The sequence below is a fragment of the Hylobates moloch genome, unplaced genomic scaffold (assembly GCF_009828535.3).
Source record: "Hylobates moloch isolate HMO894 unplaced genomic scaffold, HMol_V3 SCAFFOLD_7, whole genome shotgun sequence".
Lineage (NCBI taxonomy): Eukaryota > Metazoa > Chordata > Mammalia > Primates > Hylobatidae > Hylobates > Hylobates moloch.
Genome location: NW_026652282.1, coordinates 10,407,441 through 10,432,327, shown reverse-complemented (window position 1 = coordinate 10,432,327; position 24,887 = coordinate 10,407,441). Strand labels below are relative to the sequence as shown.

The window sequence follows — 24,887 nt, the reverse complement described above, 5'->3', positions numbered from 1 at the left end:
CTTGCTCCTGTTGTGCAGGCTGGAGTGCAGTGGCACAACTTGGCTCACTGCAACCTCCACCTCCCGGGTTCAAGCAGTTCTCCTTCTTCAGCCTCCCGAGTAGCTGGGGTTACAGGCGTGCACCACCATGCCTGGCTAATTTTTGTGTTTTTAGTAGAGACGGGGTTTCACCATTTTGGCCAGGCTGGTTTCAAACTCCTGACCTCAGTTGATCCACCCACCTCAGCCTCCCAAAGTGCTAGGATTACAGGCATGAACCACCGTGCCCGGCCAGGAATAAGCTTTTGACTTGCCCAATTCAGATAGGTTGATCTTTGGGTTTTTTTTTTTTGAGATGGAGTTTCGCTCTGTCGTCCAGGCTGGAGTGCAATGGCAGTTGTTTCACTGTAACCTCTGCCTGCTGACTTCAAGCAATTCTCCTGCCTCAGCCTCCCAAAGTGCTGGGATTACAGGTGTAAGCCACCGTGCCCTGCCCAGATAGGTTGATCTTAATGTAACAACCCAAAAATAAATGTCATAGTCAAGATTTGGTAGATAGATTTAAAATTAAAATATTCTGCAGTTGGGAGTGAAATGTGATAGCACATACGTTGACATTATGCATTTAGAGATGTTATAAAAATGTATAGGCAGTATACACAGCACTACTCAAGAAGCCAAAGAAACACTTGTGCAGTGCTAAGTGTCACATGTCTGCTTCCACCAGAGGCTAGGAATAGTGATCCTGCTATAATGTGAGAACCCAAATCATGTTTATAAAATAGGAGGCTGGGAGCAGTTGCAGGCCACAGTGAAGTGTGTTGCTTCTGTCACTTTATATTCTTATATTTCCTTTCCCTCAGACAGTAAACTGTTGATACTCGTAAAAAATTGTAAGGCAATTTTTAGTACTGTTGTCAAAGAAAAGCTTGGATTACATTAACATCTGTACTCAGCCTTTTAGGTGATACACCAGAGGGGGCTGGGAATTGTCTCTTTGTTCCTATGATAAGTAGATCTTAATGTAAAATAGTAAATGTCCATTGAAAAGTAATACAGCCTGTGCTAATTGGGAGCACTTGAACAATTTTGTTCCATTCTGAGTAACTTTTGAGCAAGTAATTCTAAGCTTTGTCTTGTATCCTTGTGTGAAATTGCATAATTTTTACCCTATTTGATTTCTTAAATAAAGATGTTTGTTCAAGATTGTGGTAGTTTAATATCCATTTTTAAAGTGCTGCTTTCGTCCTATTTCTCCTATTGATAGTCTGCAAACTAATATGATGTCTTCACCTGTTATAGAGCTCAGATTGACTCAAACTGGATGCCAGAGCTTTGGCAGCAGAAAAATTTACATACTCATCTAGAAATCTAGGAGTAATTTCAGCAAACGTGTATTTTTTTGTATATAGTTGGCCCCGCCCTCAATGAGCATATCATCCAGAGGGCTGTGATGCAGGCCAGCCAAGAGCAGCAGGGTGACTGAGAGCAGGAAGACTTGACTCAGCTGCACAACAGTGGTACCCTGAAAATAGCCTTTTCTCCAGGCTGGTGAAGGTGAGGTAGGAACTAGTAACACACTTGTGAGTATATTACTAAAGCTAAATGCCAAATTTCATGTGTGACTGAGTCTTTAAAGGAGCTGGAAGGGAAGTGGAGCATTGAGTGGGACCTCCAAGGTAGGCTGCACAGGAAAGCACTGCAGGTGTGAAGGTGTGAAGAGCACTTGGGCACGTGGGTAGAACTGACAGCTGATAGATAGCTGATCATGAGGAAAGCTAAGCTGGCAAAGCTTGGATCTGGTAGGTGATATCCCTTGAAGGTTCTGGAACACAAGAGCAATGGGGTGAAGTCAGTCTTAAAATCAGGCTCTCCTGAGCACATGTATGTTAGCACAAAGTTGGTTATCTGCTTTAGTGCTCCAAAAGTGATCCAGATAAAATGTACACCGAGTTTTGTCATCTTGCCATAGCCAGAAACTTCTAGGATGCTTCCTTTGGCATGGACATAGATCGTCTCAATCTCTGCTCTGCCCATGCTATTACCCATGCTCTTTAATTTTTCAGTCACTTCAACACTTCCTGGTTGACAGTCCAGAGTTCCAGAAACCACTGACTCTCCAGACACCACCTTTCACTGGGTACCACACTGGTGTGTTTTTCTACTTAACACTTCACACGGATATTGTGTGAGAACTTACATGGTGGTGTCATAATATTAAAATGAAAAGTTTGTACAGAAATATAAACAGGTTTTCTTCTAAGACAAGTAATAAATAGTAGGAATGTTTTAACTTCAACAACTAGGAAACTTTCCCCAAGGGTGAAAAATAACCAAAACATTTAGTCCATTTATGAATTGTAATTTTGTATCTTCCACACAGCACATTGTAATTGTTATATCAGTTATCAAATGCACGTTTGTCTGTTCTCCAGTTCAGTAGTTTGCTTTTTTTTTTTTTTTTGAGCTGGAGTCCCACTGTCACCAGGCTAGAGTGCAGTGGTGTGATCTCGGCTCACTGCAACCTCCGCCTCCCGAGTTCAAGTGATTCTCCTGCCTCAGCCTTCCGAGTAGCTGGGACTACAGGCACGATGCCCAACTAATTTTTGTATTTTTAGTAGAGACAGGGTTTCACCATGTTGTCCAGGATGGTGTCGACCTCTTGACCTCGTGATCCACCTGCCTCGGCCTCCGAAAGTGTTGGGATTGCAGGCGTGAGCCACCGCGCCTGGCCTTGCCCTTTTTCTTAAAACTGAACTGTATCTCTGGCAGGGGGCAGTGGTTCACTCCCTACATGACAGCCAGCTCCCCTCACCCAGCATGTCCTTTGATATCACCATCACTCCCCAGTTGACGGTCTCATCCACACTCAGTCTAGGCTTTGGTTAGCCTCCATAGAATCAGATAGTCACCAACCACACAGCGTATGAACTTCATCCACAAAAGACCACAATTTGCTTTATCAAGTCTGATCATTGCAACAAGTCTTTTTGTAACAAAAAAATCTCCTTGAGAGCAAATCACTAAATGTTCAGTGATAGAGAAGACACTAAGTAAATACATTGCCGAATAAAGATGTCTTCATTTACCCTCTCACAAAGTACAATCCTTCTTAGTATTTCTTCTGAGAGTGATAAAGTTAGCTTGTGTCTTGTGTTATAAAAGAATGTTTTAACTTCAATTAAGAGACTTTCCCCAAGGGTCAAGAAAGTAACAAAAATATTTAGTCCATTAATCGAATTGTAATTTTGTATCTTCCTCACAGTACATTGGAATTGTTACATCAGTTATCAAATGCACATTTGTCTGTTCTCCAAGTTCAGTAGTTAGCCTTTTCCTTAAAACTGAACTCTATCTATGGAAAGGCTTTCCATTCATAGCTTGAATTTAGCTGGATGTATTACAGACTGTATGAAGCAACTCTTGTACCACTGGGGGCCCACCCTCCACCTGAGACTGTGGAACGATTTATGGGGGTGGGGGTGCATGAATGGCACACAAATGATGAGTAATTACTAGTGAGAGTAATTCTAGTATGTAGAATGAAAACAGGAATGGTTAAATTATTTTGAAGAGAATGAAGAAGTAAATTAACAATGCATTGCAAATACATTAGATTTTAATCTTTAATATCTAACATTATTGCTTTAGGAAAGTATTTCCCCGAACCAAGAATACAATGCTAATTGCATAAAAACATACACATATAAAAAGTAGTTCTCCATTTTCCCAGGAAAAAATCCAAGTATAACTTCTAGAATAGTCAATTTCTTACTTTTATTATAAGTAAAGTCTTGGTCATTTCATTTATTAGCTCTGCGACTTACATATTTAAATTAAAGAAACGTTATTAGACAACCGTTACAATTTATAAATGTAAGGTGCCATTATTGAGTAAATATATTCCTCCATGAGTGGATGTGTCCCTTCTCCCACCAACTAATGAAGCAGCAACATTAGTTTAATTTTATTAGTAGATGATACACTGCTGCAAACGCTAATTCTCTTCTCCATCCCCATGTTGATTTTGTGTATATGTGTGAGTTGGTTAGAATGCATCAACAATCTAACAATCAACAGCAAGATGAGCTAGGCTTGGGCTTTCGGTGAAGACTGACTGTGTCTGTCTGAATCAAGTGATCTGACCTATCCTCGGTTGCAAGAACTCTTCGAACCGCTTCCTCAAAGGCTGCTGCCACATTTGTGGCATCTTTTGCACTTGTTTCAAAGTAAGGATAGTCGCCGTTGTCCCTGCACCAAGCTTGGGCTTCTTCTGTAGACACCTGCCGTTCGCTTATGTCAATCTTGTTACCCAGAATCACAAAAGGAAAGCTCTCAGGCTCTTTCACATCTGCATAATATATGAATTCTTTCTTCCAGTTACTTAAGTTCTGGAAGCTTTGTGAATCATCGACACTAAAAGTAAGCAGGCAGCAGTCAGAACCTCTGTAAAATGGTGTCCTCAGGCTTCGGAATCGCTCCTGACCTGCCGTGTCCCAAATCTGCATGGTAACAAAATGTCCATCCACTTCCAAATCTTTATTTAAAAATTCCACACCTATTGTATGGAAGAGCTGGGTATCAAACTTGTTAGTTACATATCTGTTCATAAGTGAACTCTTCCCAACTCCACCATCTCCAAGGAGAATTACTTTAAAAAGTGATGATTTTCCTGCCATTGTTAATCTCAAAAGCTTCAAGAACCCTGTAAAATAAAAAGGCACCATTACATTCCTTTATACCTACACATTCTTCTACATGATTCTATGAATATCAGCATTTAGCTGAAATAAAACATATGGCCCCAGGGAATACCTAATAATAAGGCTTGTTGTTTACTGAGCACTTAGCCATGTGCAGGCTACTATTCTACCATTATTCTCTGAAACAGCTGGGAAGGGCTCACTCTTCCCCTTTCTCAGGTCACAGTTGACTGTGAAGCTGGCACTCAAGCCCAAGTCTGACCCCAAAGCCCTTGCTCTGAACCGTTACTCTATGATAAGCCCCTCTCTGCTCATAGTAAGCCCCACCATTTGTTAGAGATGGGTAGGAGACCAAAGTTCGCATGTTGTTTTGTTTTTTTGTTTGTTTGTTTTGAGAAAGGATCTCGCTGTCACCCAGGTTGGAGTACAGTGGGACCATCTTGGCTTACTGCAGCCTTGAACTCCCAGGCTCAGGCAATCCTCCCACCTCAGCCTCCCAAGTAGCTGGAATCACAGGTGCACACCACCATGCCTTGCTAATTTTTCTATTTTTTGTAGAGACAGGGTCTCAACCACGTCCCCCAGGCTGGCTTCAAACTCCTGGGCCCAAGCAATCCACCACCTGTCTTGGCCTCCCAAAGTGCTGGGACTACAGGCGTGAGACACCATGCCCGGCCCACATGTTTCTCTTAACAACTTCAAACAGCCCTTCAGTGCACAGTGATGGTGTTCACTTAAGGCCTCTCTCATACCAGGGACTTTACTACTCCCTCCACCGCTCTTCAGACACAGGTGCTGTTAACCAGGAAAGCCAGAGACAGAAACTGACTTATCCGGCTGTGAAATAAAATATAAACCAACCACTGAGTAAATGGACTTTATTCTCTTCATTAAGAACACTATTTTGAGTTTGTTCAAATTAATGTCAGCAGCAATGGAATTTTTACTTTAATATAATCTAGCACATTCTACCCACAAGATTCACTTGGGCAGTTCAAACACTTAAGGAACATGAGACTGCTGCTACTTGTGTGTTTTCAGGTGGAATGAAAGAAACCTTAAATGAAGAGGCCGGGCGCGGTGGCTCACGCTTGTAATCCCAGCACTTTGGGAGGCCGAGGAGGGCGGATCACGAGGTCAGGAGATCGAGACCACGGTGAAACCCCGTCTCTATTAAAAAATACAAAAAAATTAGCCGGGCGTGGTGGTGGCGCCTGTAGTCCCAGCTACTTGGAGAGGCTGAGGCAGGAGAATGGCGGGAACCCGGGAGGTGGAGCTTGCAGTGAGCCAAGATTGCGCCACTGCACTCCAGCCTGGGTGACAGAGCGAGACTCCGTCTCAAAAAAAAAAAAAAAAAAAAAAAAGAAACCTTAAATGAAAATGTGGTACTATATGTGTTCTTTAGAAGTCCTGTGGCAGGATTAAAAACTTTACTACACTACAAGAGCCAGCCTGTGGGGGGTGAGATTTCAGATGCCCGTTGACAGACAGCTACTTCTAGGCGCTGGTGGGAGCACAGTTCCTGGTTAATCCTTCTGCTTACATTTTTCTTGTGAAAAATTTAAAACATATACAAAATTTCTATATAATGAGTACAATACAATGAGCTCCCATGAACTCTAAACCCAGCTTCACCAATTATCAACTTATACAGCAAATCTTGTTTCCTCCATAACCCCTCCAACTCTCCCTTCTCCCCAGTTATTTTGAATCAGATTATATCATTTAATCTGTACTTTAGTATTAAACGGTTTTTAAGTATACTAAAATGTATATAAGAAGATAACTATTAGAGCAGCACTGTACAAGAGAATTTTATGCAACAATGGAAATGTCCAATATAGCAGCCACTTAGCCGCATGTGACTGTGGAACACTTGACATGTGGCTGATGGAAGTAAAAAACTGCATTTTAAATTTTATTCAATTTTAACTAAATAGCCACATTTAATGAGCCAATTGGAGAACACAGATCTAGAGCAAATTTGGTCAATAACCTTAATAGGAAAGTAGGTATTATGAATCCCTCCATGGGAAGGCAATAAAGACATGAACAATAATTGTTACATTGACCAGGATGAATTTGTAAAATCACTGCAGTAAACATCATCTGGCTGTCTCCTGGTTATATGCAATGTGAGCAACTATAGTGTAATTGAACACTTACTATAACATGTAGGAATTCTGCATTTCTAGCCACATGCTCCACTGTTCTGATAAAAACCTTGTAGTCATTTGTATAGTGAGAAATCAAGTGAATGGGAAAATACTATTAAAAAATGATGGGACATACCTTAGTCCCTACCTCTTACTGGTTCTTTCAAATTACTACTACAGGCCAGGCACGGTGGCTCACACCTGTAATCCCAGCACTTTGGGAGGCTGAGGCGGGCAGGTCACTTGAGGTCAGGAGTTCGAGACCAGCCTGGCCAACATGGTGAAACCCCCATCTCTACTAAAAATAAAAAATAAAAAAAAAAATTAGCTGGACGTGGTGGCGAGCGCCTGTAGTCCCAGGTACTAGGCTGAGGGCAGGAGAATCCCTTGAACCTGGGAGGCAGAGGTTGCCGTGAGCTGAGATCGTACCACTGCACTCCAGCCTAAGTGACAAAGCAAGACTCCATCTCAAAAAACCAACAAAACAAATTAATACTACAGTAATTACTACTATAATTAATACAATTTAAACTGTCCAACACAAGTGTGTGGCAGTTAAGATGCACACCTTTTGAGAGACTTTTTCAATTTCAAATGTATTGCTCTACTCAATATCCAGACTATTAATGTTAAAGAGGAAACTGAAACAGTCCCAAGCCCCTTACTTTCCTGACATAGGTAACAATGTGCTAAATTGGCTGCTTTAATTCTTTGGCATCTTGCTTCAACAACTTCAACTTAAAGAGAAAAGACTGAAAACCATAAAAGCAAACCAACTATTTTGACATAGGGGAACCATCTATCTAATGTCTCCTCAGAATTCTTCAGTGGGTTGTTTCCCAGCGATCCAGGACTAAGTCCAACTTCTAAGGCAAGACACCTGGCCCCTGCTCTTGGCCAGCCTCACTCTAGCCACCTTCCCCTCACAGTCTCTGCTTCAGTCATTCTGAGTGCACCATCACCCAGAACTGAAATTCAATTCCACTCACTCAGCACACCCCACACTCTCTTGCCTCCACCCTGGCATATGCTGCTCCTTGCTGGTGACCCCCCAGTGAACCACTGTGCCTTCAGAACAGCTCAGCATGGTCATCACCTCCACTGGGAACCCTGCCCCAGCAACTCTCCCAATGTTGTTCCTTTCACACAATTTCCATGTTGTGTTATGAGAGTACAACAGACATCATTTATTCCAGTATTTTAATAAGTCTCTACTGATCTAACTGCCTTACCAGACACAAAGTTTCACTGTACATCACTGAATTTTTAGCATCTTTATATCAAATTATAAGCCAGATCATGCATCTTAACAAACCCCACTCAGACTATTGGTTGCATATATCTACTAAATTAAGTTTTAGAAATTCCTTGAAAGTGGTAATTTGTAATTTTGTCAAGACACTTTGATAGTTCTTTTTTCATAATAATGTGGGACTTCCTAGTTTGTCTCATTCTGACCAAATGAATTTGGCGTGTGCCAGCCCACCAGGAAACAGAGTATAGGGTACAATTTTTTACATTTCTCATCTACAGTTTGAGGCCTACCACATATTCCTATTTGGGAATATATTTGCATTTGCTAAAATAATTAATTTCTACATGAATATCTCTCTAACTGTAGCGTTGTATAAAAACACACATGGTGATATAAATCATTGTACACACCATCTTATTTACCAGTGACATCTAACAAAAGCCAGTTTCATTCTATCTATACATTAATATAACCACAATCAGCTTATGGGCATTAAAAATATTATTTTTTCTTTAAAAACAGTAAAATCCTTTGAAATTTCTTTAGTATAAGTTAAATAAATAAAAGGATCCTACTACGTTATTTTCAAAATTTGCCTAAAAAGGTAATGTGAAGTCTCTTATACTTCACAGTTTAAAATGACTGTCCAAGGGCAAACAATTTTCACCAAGGTTAAAACATTAGCAATTCTGCTAAATTCTATAAAGAAATCTGAATAAGGGGCCAGGCACAGTGTCTCATGCCTGTAATCCCAGCACTTTGGGAGGCTGGGGCAGACAGATCACTTGAGGTCAGGAGTTCGAGACCAGCCTGGCCAACATGGTGAGACCTCATCTCATCTCTGCTAAAAATACAAAAATTAGCCGAGCGTGGTAGCACATGCCTGTAATCCCAGCTACTCAGGAGGCTAAGGCATGAGAATTGCTTGAACCGGAGAGGCGGAGGTTGCAGTGAGCCAAGATTGCACCACTGCACTCTAGCCTGGGGGACAGAGCTAGACTCTATCTAAGAAAAAAAAAAAAAGAAATCTATATAAGAAAAGCATATTACATAGGTCATAAATTTTACCCTAATTTAATTGTTCAATTCAAGCATCATTATCTACATAAAAAAGTTAGCTCACCTTAGCAGTGTATGTTTTCATAATTTTAAGAGTAAAATGAAGAATTAAAATGTTAAAGTACAGTATCTGAGTTCTATTAGCAGCCAGATTCTTAACTTAAAAACCTGAATACTGTCCACGACCTTTCTCAGCCCAAAAAAGTCATACAATCAAATATTCTACTTTAATCATTGCGTTTTTCAAAAAGTTTTTCATCTACCCATCTTCTTTTCTAAGTTTTATATTCAGAGACAGCTATGAAATTGTATCAAGACGAAATGTGTAACATTTCATTCATTCTTCAAAACTTGCCCAAATTTTGGGTGGCTCAGAATGAGTCATATTCCAGAGAATAAAATGAAGATAACACAAAAGGGAAGACAGAAAAGGGCCATGTGAGGGAGGGGCACCAACGTGATATAGGAAAGGTCAAGCTAAGGCTCAAGGTAGCCCAGCTTCATTCAGGGCAGCCAAGGCAAAAATGAAAACGCTCTTGTTTCTGTGCAAATCAAAGCACACTGTCAGAAAAGAAAACTTGTTCCTGGCACCAAATGCCATGAGCACAGCCCCATGGACGAGCAATTTAACATCCTGAAGCCTCATGGGAACAACAGTGACAACAGTACCTACCTCCTAGGGTTGTTGAGAAGATGCATTCAAACAACACGGGAAAAGCGTTTCATCACAGTGCCAGGCTCATTACAGGAGTGCAAGAGTGTCTGTGAAATGAATACATGAAGAAGTCTTCACTGGCAGTTTTACAGACAGGTTCTTTTTATGGTCATGTCTTACATCAACCTTCAGTAAGGGCAATAGGCAGAACAAATTAGAGGATGATATAGGCCTACATTACGAAGCTGAAGGATCCTAGTCCTAGAGATCAAATTCAATGTCAAGGTCTCCCAGCGATCACTATGTGGAACTGTGCTAAAGTACTAGCCTCTATTGGTCTGAACCAAAGGTTTCAACCACCCTCCCCACCCACCAGTTTTTAAAGCAAAGGGCATTTTTGTGGGACTTACATATAGCAGTCCTTAACATATAAATTCAATCAATAATAAAATGAGACTCTTCAAAATCCTGACATTTGGGGTTGAAGATGAAACAACAACAATAGCAGCTAGCCTTGAGCCCAGTATGTTATGCAAGCTACAACACTGTGTTTATTCCTCACAAGCTTCTTAGTACCTATTACACATGAGGATACTGACTCAGAGAGGTTACATACATGCTCAAGGTCACACACCTAGTAAAAGGTGGGAGTAAGATATGAACATGGCCGACTGACGCTAAAGCCCAGGCACTTAACCCACTAGGCTATGTCAGTCCCAACTGCCTATGCATCTGTTTCTGAGATTCTACTGTTGTTGCTGCAGGTAGAATGAAAATAAGCAATTGCGAATGGTAAGAATCTTTCAACCACTTGCTTTATTTCAAAATCTGCTCAAGAACAAGGTTAACCTGACAGAACTAGTAATCTCCAATCTTACTGACATGTAGCATAAAGCACATGTGAGTGTCTATGCTTTATTAGAGTTTAAGTAGTTTAAAACATGTTTTACATGAAATGAGTCAAATTTTGCAGAAGCTTAGCATTTGGTAGAACGATTGGGAAAGGAATTTTTCAATAAGTATTTAGTGAGTGCCTACTATGAGCCAGACCCTGAGGATACAAGCCACACATACAGTCCCAAGTTTGTGGAGCTTGTAGTTGGGTGAAGGTGACATCCACACAAAAATGCATTTAAGTCACAACTGTACCTCACAAAATGAGAGGTATATGGTACAAAGTACAACTATTCACACTCAACCAAAAATCAAAGAACAACTTAAAACAATGCAAGGGATTCTGCCCACCATCTCCCTCGGTGAGTGAGACGCACAATGTGTAAACCTGGGGCTCTCTCAATCAGACTCAGGTTCCCCGTGCCACTATCTTACGGAGTTCCCTGAGTCCACGAGAGTCCAGCCACCTGGGGGACTTAATTTACATGCAAACATGATCCTGTAACACAAGCCAACTATTTCACTTACTGAGCTACAGTTAAGGAAAAAGAGGTAACTTCCAACATCAGAGGTAAACTAGGCTGTGTTACACTGTGTTAATGAGAGACTGTACATCGGTTTCTAGTGTGATATGTTCCAAAGCAATGTCACCATGATCATTTTAGCCACGTGCTGCCATGAGAACACAGCCCTCACCAAAGTCTGATTCCGCTGGAGGGGGATTCGACCCAGGGGAAGTAGGTTTGACCACAGGCTAAGCTCAGCAGGAGCAAGAGAAAACTATGAGAAAAGAGGAGGGAACAGGAACCAGAAAGTAGAACCAATCCATGCCAAGGCCCTGCCAAAGAAGCCTGGCCCTGGCATGAACTGGGAGAACTCAAGGTAGGCCCGAGCACCCGGAGGCTAGAGAGTGAAGAGTATGCTACAAAGACAGGACTGAAGGAAGAGGCCCAGCAGCAGGGAGGCGAGTAGAAGCCATGGGAAGGATTTCTGCCTGTACTCTAGGAATGATGGGGACCCTCTGAAATAGCTTCAGCAGTGGGTGACCTGGTCAGATAAGGAGTCCAGAAAGCTAACTGGATGCAATGGGAGAAGGGCTGTGGGTGAGGTGGGGAGGAAGGCCTTGGACAAGCTGGGACGGATGCTGCTATGATCCCTCTCCACTACTAACAGTGTCAGCTGGGCTTACGAATGAAAATTGAGGTGGTTATACCTCACACTTGATCCTCCAGTAAGATATTTACTATATGACTTCATGTTTTACCTTGTTCACGTTCAAATCCCTGGCCCTTTACCTGTCTACTCCTAGTCAGCTGTGTGGATGCAGCTAGACCTCACCTCCTCCCGAACACCTACTGGACATCTCCAACTGAACCCCCTTCCTCGACACTCCTAACCACCCTGTGCGTGCCTCTACCATTTACCATAAGGAATTCTGTAATTGGCATGCCTACTATGTCTAATAAAAGTGAAACACGCTCTCTTAACTCACATTACATGGATATGTACTATCCAATTACAGAAATGTCCATACAGATTGCACCAAAAAAATGCATACCCATACTATTATCAAACCACCTTCCCCTAAAAAGAAAGAAAATGTCCATCAATTAATGAATGGATAAATAAAATGCGGCATACATCCATGCAATGCTGTAATGTAGATAAACCTCAAAAACATTATGCTAAGTGAAGGAAGTCAGAACAAAAGGCTACCTACTGTATGATTCCATTTATATAAAATGTTCAGAATAGGCAAATATGGAGACAGTAGATTCATGGTTGTCAAGGGATGGGGTGGGGGGTGGTGGCAGGTAAAGGAGGAGTGACTGCTAATGGGTATGGGGTTTTTTTTTGGAGGGTAATAAAAATATTCTGGAATTAGATAGTAGTGATGGTTGTACAACTCTGTGAATATACTATCAACACCAATCAATTGTATACTTTAAAAGGGTGAATTCAGCCAGGCGCCATGGCTCACACCTGTAAACCCAACACTACGGGAGGCGGAGGCAGGCAGATCACTTGAGCTCAGGAGTTTGAGACCAGCCTGCGCTACATGGTGAAACTGCATCTCTACAAAAAATACAAAAATTAGCTGGACATGGTGGCGCATGCCTGTAGTCCCAGCTACTCGGAAGGCTGAGGTAGGAAGATCACCTGAGCCTGGGGAGGTCAAGGCTGCAGTGAGCTGTGATCACATCACTGCACTCCAGCCTGGGTGACAGAGCGAGACCCTGCCTTGAAAAAAAAAAAAAATTTTTACTGTATGTAAAAATATATATGCAAATCTCCTGAGAATTAAAAATATGACCCTAGAATTAGATTTACACAACTACAGCTACAAATGTTCTCCTTGTCCCTTCAGCAGCATCCCTTTAAATAAATCATTTACATGTACAGCAGACACTACTTTAGGATTCCCATACCACGTGCTGGTACCAACATATGCTGTCTGTGTCATACACTAATCCGAATGTAAAGTTGGATAAGCAGGTCACTGGCAGGAAAAAAAATGAACCACATTGCCAGCAGATACGGCAAAATTCAAAAGACAAAAGAACATTTTATGTTAACCCTTTCCTTCTTATAACACTATTTTCCCAACTTTTCCATTATGTACTTTTATCTTATACACTATCAATTGTCCACGAATAGTTTATCAGTAGTACCCTTTTCCCTGGCCTTCTCCAACCCCTTGCTGGCTTCCAAAGCCATACCCTACAATAAACCAAGGGGAAGAATAGAAAGCCTCAAGGTCCAAGCATCAAGAATTTAAATCTGCTGGCCACGCACGGTGGCTCATGCCTGTAATCCCAGCACTTTGGGAGGCCGAGATGGGCAGATCACTTGAGCCCAAGAGTTCAGGAACCAGCCTGGGCAACATGGTGAAACCCCATCTCTACAAAAAATACACAAATTAGCCAGGTGTGGTGGTGCATGCTTGTAGTTCCAGCTACTTGGGAGGCTGAGGCAGCAGGATTGTTGGAGAGGCAGACAGAGGTTGCAGTGAGCCAAGATTGTGCCACTGCACTCCAGCCTGGGTGACAGAGTGAGACTCTGTCTCCAAAAAAAAAGAATATAAATCTCTAATATGACTGTGTATGTGATTGAAGTTAGACTTTTTTTTTTTATTGGTCCTGGATCTAATTGTCTCCATTCCTACAGATAACTAAATTCATTTATTTATTATTTTTATTATACAAGATTTTGAGCATGGCATTCAAAGAGCTATCCAACCTCAGTTACAAGCCTGTCCCAATTATATCCCTACTACTCACCATCCCCACACCTATCACTGGCATTTTCTGTCCATATCTTTGCTTGGGCTGTTACTTTGGCCTACGAGGCCCCTCCCTACTTCGACGGCTATGACAATCTTAGTCATCAGAAGCCTAGTCCAGATTATCTCGTGTAGGAAGCCAGGGCCGCCCCAACCTAATCTTTCTCTTTTCTTTGCTCTCATCATCATTTCCACCTCTTTACAGCTCTCATTTACTTATGCTCTAATCACCTTCAGTTGTGTATGTGTCTGTTTCCTAATTACAACGTCAACTCCCTGGGAGGGACACACAACACCTAATTGCATCCATTCACTTGTCCCTTTTTTGTTCTGCCACTTCTCATACAATGCTCTACATTTGGTGAGGTGCAAATAAATGCTAAATTGAGAACGAAGAGTATATTACTTCCTCTTTTATTCTTGTTATTCTATTATTATTCTATTTGTGCTTTCTGTACTTAAAATTCTTTGTTTCTCTATCAGTTCTCCCCACATTCTATTTTTGAGGTCTATTAAAATGTGTGGGTAGGAACAAAAAAATTGATTCTTACTTGCAATCCCAATGAGAATCCCACTTTAAAATAAGTACTATTGATTGACTGCGACAGGGAGCTGGCAAATGCTGAAAAACGACTACATTCCTTAATAAGCTGCCAAAGGGAGAGCAGGCATCATTTGTAAACTGCCTTCTCAAAACTTGAGATTTTAAAACACATACTCTGTAACCCCTCCAAAAACTTAAAATGAATTTATCACTCCTGGTTTAAATTTAGGAACAGATTTTTTTTTTTTTTTTTTTTTTTTGTCAAATTCACAAGTTCCTTTGGATTCACCCTGAATGTCCTACTTAGAGGTGTACTTACCACTTCATTTCACTTCATAGCTTGAGGAAATGATGTTCAAAGAAAACCAGGGAAACAAAAGCATGGATAATCTGAAAATTATTTCTATTTTTGCTGGAGCTGTATTTATTTCCTCATAGCTTAATTTAGGCGTGTCTCACTTAACAGCCTAATTGGTTCCACTGTTTGTTTCTAAAAACTTCCTGATTGTCTTACGGAAATTTATGAGCAAGAAGCAAGTCAAGGAAAGTCATTACGTCTAATGGGTACCAGCTCTACAGCAAGAAGTTACCAAAAAAATAAAGAATTAAGAAAAATACTGTCAGAAAATACCATATTTAGTGTGCAGGAAGAAGCAAAAGAAAGAAAAGGAAATACCGTAAGAACAGGCCAACTTACAGGCAAGACCTGCCAAGGTGAAATAAATTATCTATCTAGTCCTATCTAGTTAATCACTGAGCATTACCTCAAGAACAGGAGGCAGCTAGAGGAGAAAAACTGTATTATCAAACCATACTATCGCTATGTCAGAGCACCTCCCCTACTGAAAGAACTTATTTCAATTAAGTAACTTTTTTTGAAGCTGAATCAGCTAATTTAACTTTTAAGAAATATGTTAACATTTTTCTTAAAACAAGGCACCTGTGTAGGTATGCTAACTAATCACTAACAGTGGTGGGGGGAGTGGGAAGAGAGGAAGTGAGAAGGGCAAAAAAAAAAAAAAGAAAAAGAAGATTTAGTTAAGGAACTAAATCTTAAACCATCATGAAACTATAGTGCAGCAGAATCCAACAGCGCCTTCTGCAATGATGACAATGTTCTATAATCTGCACTGTCCAATATGGTAGCCACTAACCACATGCGGCTATTGAGCACTGGAAAGTAGCTGGTCTAACTGAAGAACTGAATTTTTCATTTAATTTTAACTAGTTTAAATTGCTACATGAGGCTAGTGGGAACTGCGGTGGACAGTGCAGGCCTAGAGTGTGGTTAATTGGGAGTCCCTGAAATGAGCTTCGGGGGAAAATACACTCCCTAGAATTACATGCGAAATAAGGATGAGAGCATTGGTGGAAGCTTGTGTGCTTGCGCTTTTTTTCTGGAAAGAACAAAAAATGTTTCATCAGATCTTAAAGGAGTTTGGACACCAAGAAATGATTGCTACATGCCTGCATCATTTGTATGTTATGTGTGATCCATTTCTGTAGCTCATAACACCCTTCAAGACTTTCTGTCTTTAGCAGTATTTCCTCTTTCTCTCCCTCACCCATGAGACTTTTATGAATATCACACTTTGACCATAAACTATGATAGTTCAGTCAACAGCCTTACTCATGGGAAACTGCTGGTCCTGAGAAGTGAGGATAATGTTTTGATTTTTTGTTTTGCTTAAGTTTTAAGAACCAAGCATAAATCTACCTGCGATAAGACATTTACCTGTAAAAGGCACTTACAATACTTTTTGACAATAAAGAAAAGAGTGCACTTTGGAAGACAGAATTAAAATGCGAAGACATAGATAAAAGTCACAAGATGAGAACATGGGGAATTAAAGGTAGATATTTCAGGAAGAAAAATTATGAAAGGAATGAATTTGAACATATATGTCAGAAAAATATATTAAAGCAGCAAAACACAAATCAAAAATGATCTGCAACGTTCTGCTATCACCTAAACAAACACTGGTTCTGAGGCCTCCCTTCCAGTTAGATAAGAAACCAAATGTCTTTAATTTACAGCAGACAAAGCTAGGGGTTGGGGAACTATACAAACTCACTGAGTGAGGGGCTCCACAAGGCATGGAGCCACAGCAAAAGGAAACTTCTCGACTGTTAGAGAAGTTAATTACAAGGAGTGAGGATTTCCTAAGAAGATATATTTAAAGAGGGGCAGCTATGTCCGGTATATAGGACTCAACTAGACTAGAGGCTCCCAAATACCACTCTGCAGGGAAGTTGTCACCAGCTCAACACTGCAGGCAGCTCTTCATCAAGTTCAGTTTATCCAATGTAACTCTCACTTTGTCAATGATCCCCCAGGTCTGCCCCTATCGAAGTGTTGAAACAGACTTTTCTCACAAAAAGCTTTCCAAGCCCAACCTCACTCTGCCCATCACTACCCATTTCTCAATCTGCCTGCAAACCTGATTAACTCTCTGCTCAGCTTATAGGACACCAGGGCTCCCACCCCATCCTTTCCCCTGATTGTCAGCAAAAGTCAGCGAAGACCTCCTAATGGCCAATCCAATGGCTTTTTCTCAGTCCTCATCTCAATGCCCTACGGTACATACAACCCTAAGGTGAATATAGGGAAAAGTTCTTCTCTCAGGACTTTATTGTGTATGTTTCTAGAAAACACCTGCAAATTTGACCAGCATCTCCACCTGAGGCCCAGCTAGTAGACAGTGAATTCTCTCAGGTGTAGCCATCTGTCTGAATGTGCATGAACTAAAATCTTGGAAGGGTACCCAAGTCTTTTTTCTTTTTTTAAAAGACAGAGTCTCTCTCTACCACCCAGACTGGAGGGCAGTGGCATGATCATAGCTCACTGCAGCCTCAAACTCCTGGGCTCAAGTGATCCTCCCATTTCAGCCTCCAGAGTAGCTGGGACTACAGGTGCATACCACCAAGACTCGCTAATTTTTTTTTAATTTTTTTTTTCTGTAATGACAAGGTCTCACCATCTTGCCCAGGCTGGTCTTGAACCCCTGGGCTCAAGCAAGCCTCCCTCCTTGGCCTCCCAAAGTGCTAGGATTACAGGTGTGAGCCACCGCGCCTTGGCCTCAAGTGTTTTTTAAAAACAAATAAGGAAACAGGCCTAACTGGGAAAGTGTCTTACACCGGATCACACATCTAGCTAGAGGCACAGGGGAGACCTTCAAGTCTGAGCCAGGACTTACCACCCATTACTGCCTCTATCAGGTCCAAACAGCCTGGCAGTAATCCTCTTGAAAATGTTTCCTAATTGTCCATAAAACCACTCTGATAACAGGTTCTGCTTTCTCTCCTCCTTGGCCCCTTAGCTTTCTTCAACACAGACAGCTCCCTTTCCCGACAAGCTCTTCATGAAGCTATTTCACGAGACTGAAACCCTTACCTCTTTCCAGATGGTATCTCCCTGGGCTATAAAAATCAGTGATTCCTAAAGTCTACCTCCGCATGTCTGAGCCAGACAAGAATTTGCAACCCCTTGTATAGTATGTTCATCTGGTACCCTGATGGTAGTTCAAATTCAACATATCTAAAACTGAGCTAATTATTTTCTCCATTTCGAAAATCTCTTTCTTTTCTCTTACGCACTTCATTCAGCCACACATGAAATATGTCCACTTTTCACATTACCTATTGCTACTGCCTTGCTTGCTCAAATAATAAATGCTATGGCTGTAATTATATTAGCAGCCACTATTAACTGAATATCTACCAGGTACCTGGCATATAGCACCTTAAAATTACCTGCAAGTTGGACACTATCATCCATGTTTTATACATCAATAAACACAAGTCCACAAACTTCCCCAGGTCTAATAGGGCAGGTCAAGTATGTGTTATCTTCACTCCCACCCAGTGACAGAAAAGGTCTACGTAAGGTACAAATCCAAAAAGGACACCAAGAAAGAACAACTGTAGATGCAAGACAGCAACAAAATTTAGAAAGTGGAAAGCAAATGGTCCGGGAGTGACAGAGTGAAGAGACAATGAAACCTAATGCGGAAAGCAGCAGCCAACAATGAGAAAGCTGATTCCCACCAGAGAACTGGAAAAGAACTGAACAGCACACGGGCACTTCTCGAGACTTCTCCAGACAGGCCGGGTCCGGAGGCTCGAGGGGTCCCTGAAAGGCTGTAGATTCCATGACCCACATCCTTGTGCCACCCTAGCAGACCCACTTCCTAAAGAATTGCACCCAGCAGAAAATGGAGAGAAAGCACAAAGGAAAGTGGAGCTGGAGGGACGATCTGCACAGGAAACCTGAACTGCAGTCTCTTTCCTGTCTGTCCCTCCCCTCAGCTTAGCAACTAAAAGGGTAGCATCACCAAACTGCAAAGCTCTGGGGGAAATGAGGGGCCCAAGGGAAAAGCTTACAGATACTGGAAGGCGGGATGGAGAATAAAAAACGGACTTTGATGCCTTTTCTCCTTACCGCTAAACCTTGTAGTCCATAAACTAGAGCCAATAATACCAACTTCTAATCCTGAGGTTCACAAACTGCATGCTGAGGTGCCCCAAAGCATCACGGCAAATTCACAAGGGCAGGGCAGGCTATTTTTAAATTTCTGAGGGAAACATAGATACTTGACATTTGTAGAGCACCCCACTGGAGGGGAGTTAATTAGATTGCACTGCATTCCTTTCGATGACATCATATCTTCATGAAGCTAGGTTTTCCAGGACTGCTGTGATAAAAATCAAGTACTGGGCACAAATTTAAGTGGATTATGAGGGTGGCAATTGTTTGCTCCCAAACAACTATTTTTAAATAGTTATTTTAAATGTTATTTAAGAATACTAGCACTCATCCCAAAGAACGTTCTGCATTCACCAATGGGTAGTCCTCAGGCAGTTCTAATCTGACTTCCAACCACATTATGTATGTATTTCCAGGTATATACATCTGATCAAATACACAGGTGTGAAACTGCACAGACCAGAGCAGTCATCTAGCTGCATAAACACTCCTATCTGTTAGAGTTCTGCACAGCAAGTTCTAGAAACAGAGGTCTGTAAGGCTTTTTTTTTTTTTCCAGGTTTTTCTAACTCTAAGAACACAGACAGTCTTATGGGCACTAACCTTTTGGAAATTACCTTAGCTTCTGTACCCAAAAATCTAATCCAATTCACACGAACTTGAAATTAAAATACAGTAGTCAGTTCAACTCCTTTATACTGTTTTGCTCTCTGTCACACTTGAATAAAGAATGTGGCAATGAAATGAATGTGTCCAGTTGTTCTATAGTGTTTCTCCATCCCCTGTCAAACAACAGAATACGTTTGTACGAGTCAGGCCTAAGACAAAAGTGGAGTCTGTGTCCACAGACTCCCAGAGAACTCCTGGAGAATGCAATGAGCTGGCTTCCACGCAGCCAGAATGTGAAGCTTGAACAGCCTGTTTCACTTCTCCATTTTTTTTCCAAAATACACACCCAGTCTTTCTCCACCTCAGGCAGATCTAGCTGTTACCTTACTTACATTCATTTACACCTAGTCATCCTCACTGTATTCATAATAAGCAACATAATAATAACGCCTGAACTCACCATGGTCAAAAATTAACAAAAGGATTTGAAAAATCCAGAATGTGGAAATACCCAGAGCACACAGCTTCACAACATGCACAGTATCAAGAGTCATGTTGAGAAACAAGAGATTTCTCCTCCAAGTTATCTAACTAGCCCTGGCACCCCTGGGCTCTCTGGCAACACAGCCTGGGACCGCCTCCGATCTCCCTCCCCTCTGCCTACACACCTAGGTGGCTCCATGTCTCCTCCCTCAGGCATCCTTGCTTTCCAATTGCATCACAGCTTTCCACCAAACTCCCTGAAACATTTTTTGAGTTCACCCTCACTCCTCTACAAAAAAGTCCTTAATAAATGTTCTCTGTTGATGGCCTGCTTAGTCACAAATCCTATTCTCTTACGCTTGGTTTTGACTGAAGAGTCTATTATCCATACACCTTTCAAGTTAGATGCGTTGCCCAAACACATACACACTTCCATTGGCTTACTTCCTCCTGCTGCTTAACTAACACATTGCCTGGGCAGAACTACTTGGAAGCTAATAATTTGCTGCCTCTACTTTGTGTCATATAATCTCCTGGAGATTATAAAGCATAGCCATCTCATTTTACCCAGAAGGAAATGTGGTGACCTAAGTTGGCCAGAGGAGCAAGCCAATTAATGATCAAACAAGACAACTCTGGCACCAATTTCTCTCGACCCTTCCCAGAATGAAACACGTCACTTTTGTTAGATTCCATGTGTATGCACTAGCAATCATTTTGAGGTGTGTAACTCAACATCCTCCCTACCCCACTCCTGATAAGAGGCAGAGAAATCTATTCATCAGCAAAGAACGTGCTGTGCATTGGCATGAGTCAAAAGCCAAAGCTACCAACAAAAAGATGCCATGTTGATTGCGTGAATAACACTCAGTGATGCCTAAAAAGAGATGCGCTCCTTTTTGACTGCTCCAGTCAACCACTCCCTCCCAAAGTTCACCTAACAGTTAATTCTGCCACCAGAATATAGCAGTACATATTTTGAAAGGCCTGATCTTAGACAGGCATGAAAAAAAAAGACTGGAAAACACCAGAAAGTTATGGAAAAGCCATTAAAAAATTCATCATTTCTCGATTCCAGTGATAAAATGCAGGCATAACTATTTGTCTGGTGAGGTGAAATTTAAGGATGAATTTAATGCTCAACAAGAATGGCTTCTCAATTTGATTCTTGTAAATATTCACACGTGGTTAACCGTACAAAACTATAACACACACATCAAGTTTTCCCCATTTTATCTAAGTCTGCCCACAGTAAACACTATGACACAGGTACTTCTGTGCCGAGTGTGGAGTTGTTTTTTTTAATTATTATTATTTTTTTAGCGACAAGGTCTCACTCTATCGCCCAGGCTGGAATGCAGTGGTGTGATCATGACTCACTGCAGCCTTGAACTCCAGGGCCTCAAGTCGTCCTTCTGCCTCAGCCTCCAAAGTAGCTGGGACATGCACTACCACACTGAGCTAGCCTCATTTTTTTTTTTAGTTTATTTTTTGTAGAGACGGGGGTCTCACTATGTTACCCAGGCTGGTCTCAAACTTCTGGGCTCAAGTGATCCTCCTGTGTGGGTCTCCCAAAGCGCTGAGATTACAGGCATGAGCCACCACACTCAGCCTGTTTTGTTTTTTTTTAAATGAACACCTGGCCCCTGTCCTTGAGTAGCCCAGGCAATTAATTCTGTTCTAGGATGATGTCAGAACCTAATCTTATGACTGTGATTGGACTGCAAGCTTCAGGAAGGTTGGGACTCCCCACTGCCCTTCTCATCAGCACCTTTGTCTCAGTGCCCCACAGGCTGCTCAGACAACTGAAATAATGCAGAAAGTAAACTTTCTAAGTCCACTTTAATGGCTCTGAATAGCTCTTAAGTTCTTTTTGTCATTTTTGCCTTACAACAAAAAACAGATTCTGCTACCAGAAATTATTTGCTCTTTTTTTTTTTTTTTTTTTTTTTTTGAGATGGAGTCTCATTCTGTCACCCAGGCTGGAGTGCAATGGTGTGATCTCAGCTCACTGCAATCTCTGCCTCCCAGGTTCAAGCGATTCTCCTGCCTCAGCCTCCTGAGTAGCTGGGATTACGGGCATCCGCCACCACGCCTGGCTAATTTTTGTATTTTTAGTAGAAACGGAGTTTCACCATGTTGGCCAGGCTGGTTTCGAACTCCTGACCTCGTGATCAGCCCACCTCGGCCTCCCAAAGTGCTGGGATTACAGGCGTGAGCCACCATGCCCAGCCACTCACTCTTTAATCTTTCAAGTGAATATGCTTCTCAGTAGAGAGAATTTTCCCCTGCTCACTGTTAAAATGATGAGGTATCCCAAATAGGAAAATGACATTGCATTTGAAAAACAACAAAAGCAGTTGAAATGTAAGCTCTGGGGTTACTTGGACTGCTGAAAAGCAGGGTTTCTCAACCGTGGCACTAGTGACATTTTGGGCTAGACAACTCTGTTGTGGGGGGCTGTCCTGTAGGTTACAGAATGTTTAGCAGCAAACATTAAGTAATAAAAATAAAAAATAAAAAAGAATATTTAGCAGCATCCCTGGCCTCTACCTACTAGATGTCAGCAGCACCTCCCTTGCCCCCAGGTGTGAACCAAAAATGCCTCCAGGCATTGCCAAATGTCTCCTACGAGGACAAAATTGTCCTCTCTTCCAGTTGAGAACTACTACTCTAAAATTACCCAGACCAGCTTTGAATCCCCGCTCCACCCCACCACAACCTGGGTCATCTTGGAAAACAGATTGAACCTTCCTATGCCCCCGCAAATTCCTCAACTGTAACATGGAGCTCTTACTGAAGAAATGCTATGAAAATTAAATGAAATGATGTACGTACAGGATTTACACGTACGGAATATTCGCCGCCAGAGTGAGTGCTCAATAAATGGTCAGAAATGAGGGGAGGCTAAAAAAAAATAATTTCGAGAACTCAAGGATCTTATCTTTAGGCCTCCAGAGTACTGTAGTCTAGACAGAAGAAATGGTTGAGATAGAAACAAAAAGAGATGAGAGGTTGGAAAAGAAGTGATAGCACTAAGGTATTATTTCCCTTATCTCTAAAACCCGGCTTGGAGTCAAAGCCAATGATGTTCTACTTAGTTTTTGCCTATCTACTCTAACATTCCAAACAGTAAACGAAAAAATATGCCCAGATCCCAAAAGTCTCCAAAAGAGAAACTTTGTAGTATAAACGAGGAATTTACTACAGCAGACACAAAATTACTAAAAGCACCAGACTGCCACAGCATTGTCTTAGATTTAGGAATCCAAATAACATACTAAAGTTCTAGAGAAGCAATCATGATAACTTCATAATCTTCCAAAGGAAAAACTAAATGCTGGCTTCTTAAAAGTTCCTAATTGAATCGTTCCAGGTTTCTTTATCTCTAGTTTTGCTCCACTGGACAGCTTCTGAGAGTACAGGCAATGTAGGGATTTTCCATTACAATGGTGCCAGAGACCGAAGGACAAACACATTTTTAAAGCAGCAGTCAAATTCTGCCCATTGATTTTTATCAGGACGCTAAAATCCTATGAAAAGATTGTGGTCACGTGCCGATTTGGAAACTAGCAGAAAAGTTATTCCTCAAAAGAACTGTAGTCACGAGATGTGTCATCCCCTACCAAAAAAAAAAAAAAAAAAGGCAATACGTCCACCAACTATTTATTAAGTTCAGCACTTAAATTTCTCATCTTGCCTTTTTACTTACCAAGTTGGAAGAAAAAAGGGAACGCGATTGTGAAACATTAGCCAGCGTCTGAATCAGATAATGCCCCCAAACCGCCTGCAGCCTCTAAGATTGGCTTTACTTTCCGAATTCCTCACCCGAGTGGTCATAAGACATCGAGCAAACACGTTCTGCTAGGTGGAACTTCAGAGGTCGCCAAAATCAAGTCGTGAGAGCGCCTTTGTTTTCCCCGTATTAATCATTCGGGTGTAGGATTCGGTTTGGGGTCTGTGGATGTGTGTCCCGGAGTGGTTGGGGAAAGGTTGGCGTGTACGTGTGTTCCCAGGTGACTGGGTGTATTTCTCCGTGTGTATGTGCACGGGTGTCCGGGCTTTTGTATCTCCCTTTCTCCAGTGTTTGTGTGGGTCCCTGTGTATGTGTGTGTGTTTCTGTGAGTCCCTCTCCCCAAGGGTGTGGGGACCGTCTTTCCTCCTGCGTCAGACAGGAGGCAGAGAGACAACCAGCCATCCTCTCTCCCGGGGCGGCCTTGTGACCCGCGCTAGCCCCGCGCGCACCGCACCCCGCCCCAGCTGCGCGAGGCCCGAGCCGCCCCCTCAGACCCCGACACCCGCGCGCTCCGCCCGGTCCCGAAGGAGTCCCGAGTCCCGCTCACCTCGCGGCCACACGGAAGACGACCCGGGAGCTCTGGGCCGGCCCGTCTGGGTGCAATGAGGGCACAGAGAGGGTCGGGGACCTGCAGAGCAGGAGGCAGCGGCGGTAGCGCAGCCAAGCTCCAGCTCCAGCTGCTCCCGTCCAGCGCGGAGGGAACAACATGGCGACGGGCCGGGGCGGGGCCAGAGAAAAAGCGGGGCGGGGCCTGGAGGCGGGGTCCCGCGGCCGAGACCCTGGGAGAGGGGCGCGGGGGAGGTGGAGCCGAGGCGGGCGGGGCCTGAATCGTGCTTTTCCTTCGGGTCGATTGCTCCTGAAGTGTCCTCCCGTCTGCGTTCGGGCGAGAGCGAGTACGAAATAACTGTCATTTTGAAAAGTTTACGTAAAGTGGAAATAAACAGACCTCATGAGCACAGTCACAGGATGTCGTGATTACAATGAT

General features: G+C 42.3%; 2 protein-coding genes across 3 annotated transcripts in view; both read right to left on the bottom strand.

Annotated features, from left to right (window-relative positions):
- Positions 1-24,887, bottom strand: part of EGFL6 (EGF like domain multiple 6) — a 198,187-nt gene that overhangs the window by 52,981 nt on the left and 120,319 nt on the right. The gene's annotated exons all lie outside the window — the stretch shown is intronic.
- RAB9A (RAB9A, member RAS oncogene family) lies at positions 2,906-24,617 on the bottom strand. Of its 2 annotated transcripts, XM_032756593.2 has the most exons (3): positions 24,450-24,617; positions 9,826-9,914; positions 2,906-4,684 (listed from the first exon to the last, which is right to left on the bottom strand). In XM_032756593.2, exon 3 carries the CDS (start codon positions 4,656-4,658, stop codon positions 4,053-4,055), a length of 606 nt encoding a protein of 201 aa, XP_032612484.1. In that variant the 5' UTR covers positions 4,659-4,684; positions 9,826-9,914; positions 24,450-24,617; the 3' UTR covers positions 2,906-4,052. The 2 variants fall into 2 exon arrangements, with proteins under 2 accessions (XP_032612484.1, XP_032612486.1); XM_032756595.2 differs by lacking the exon at positions 9,826-9,914.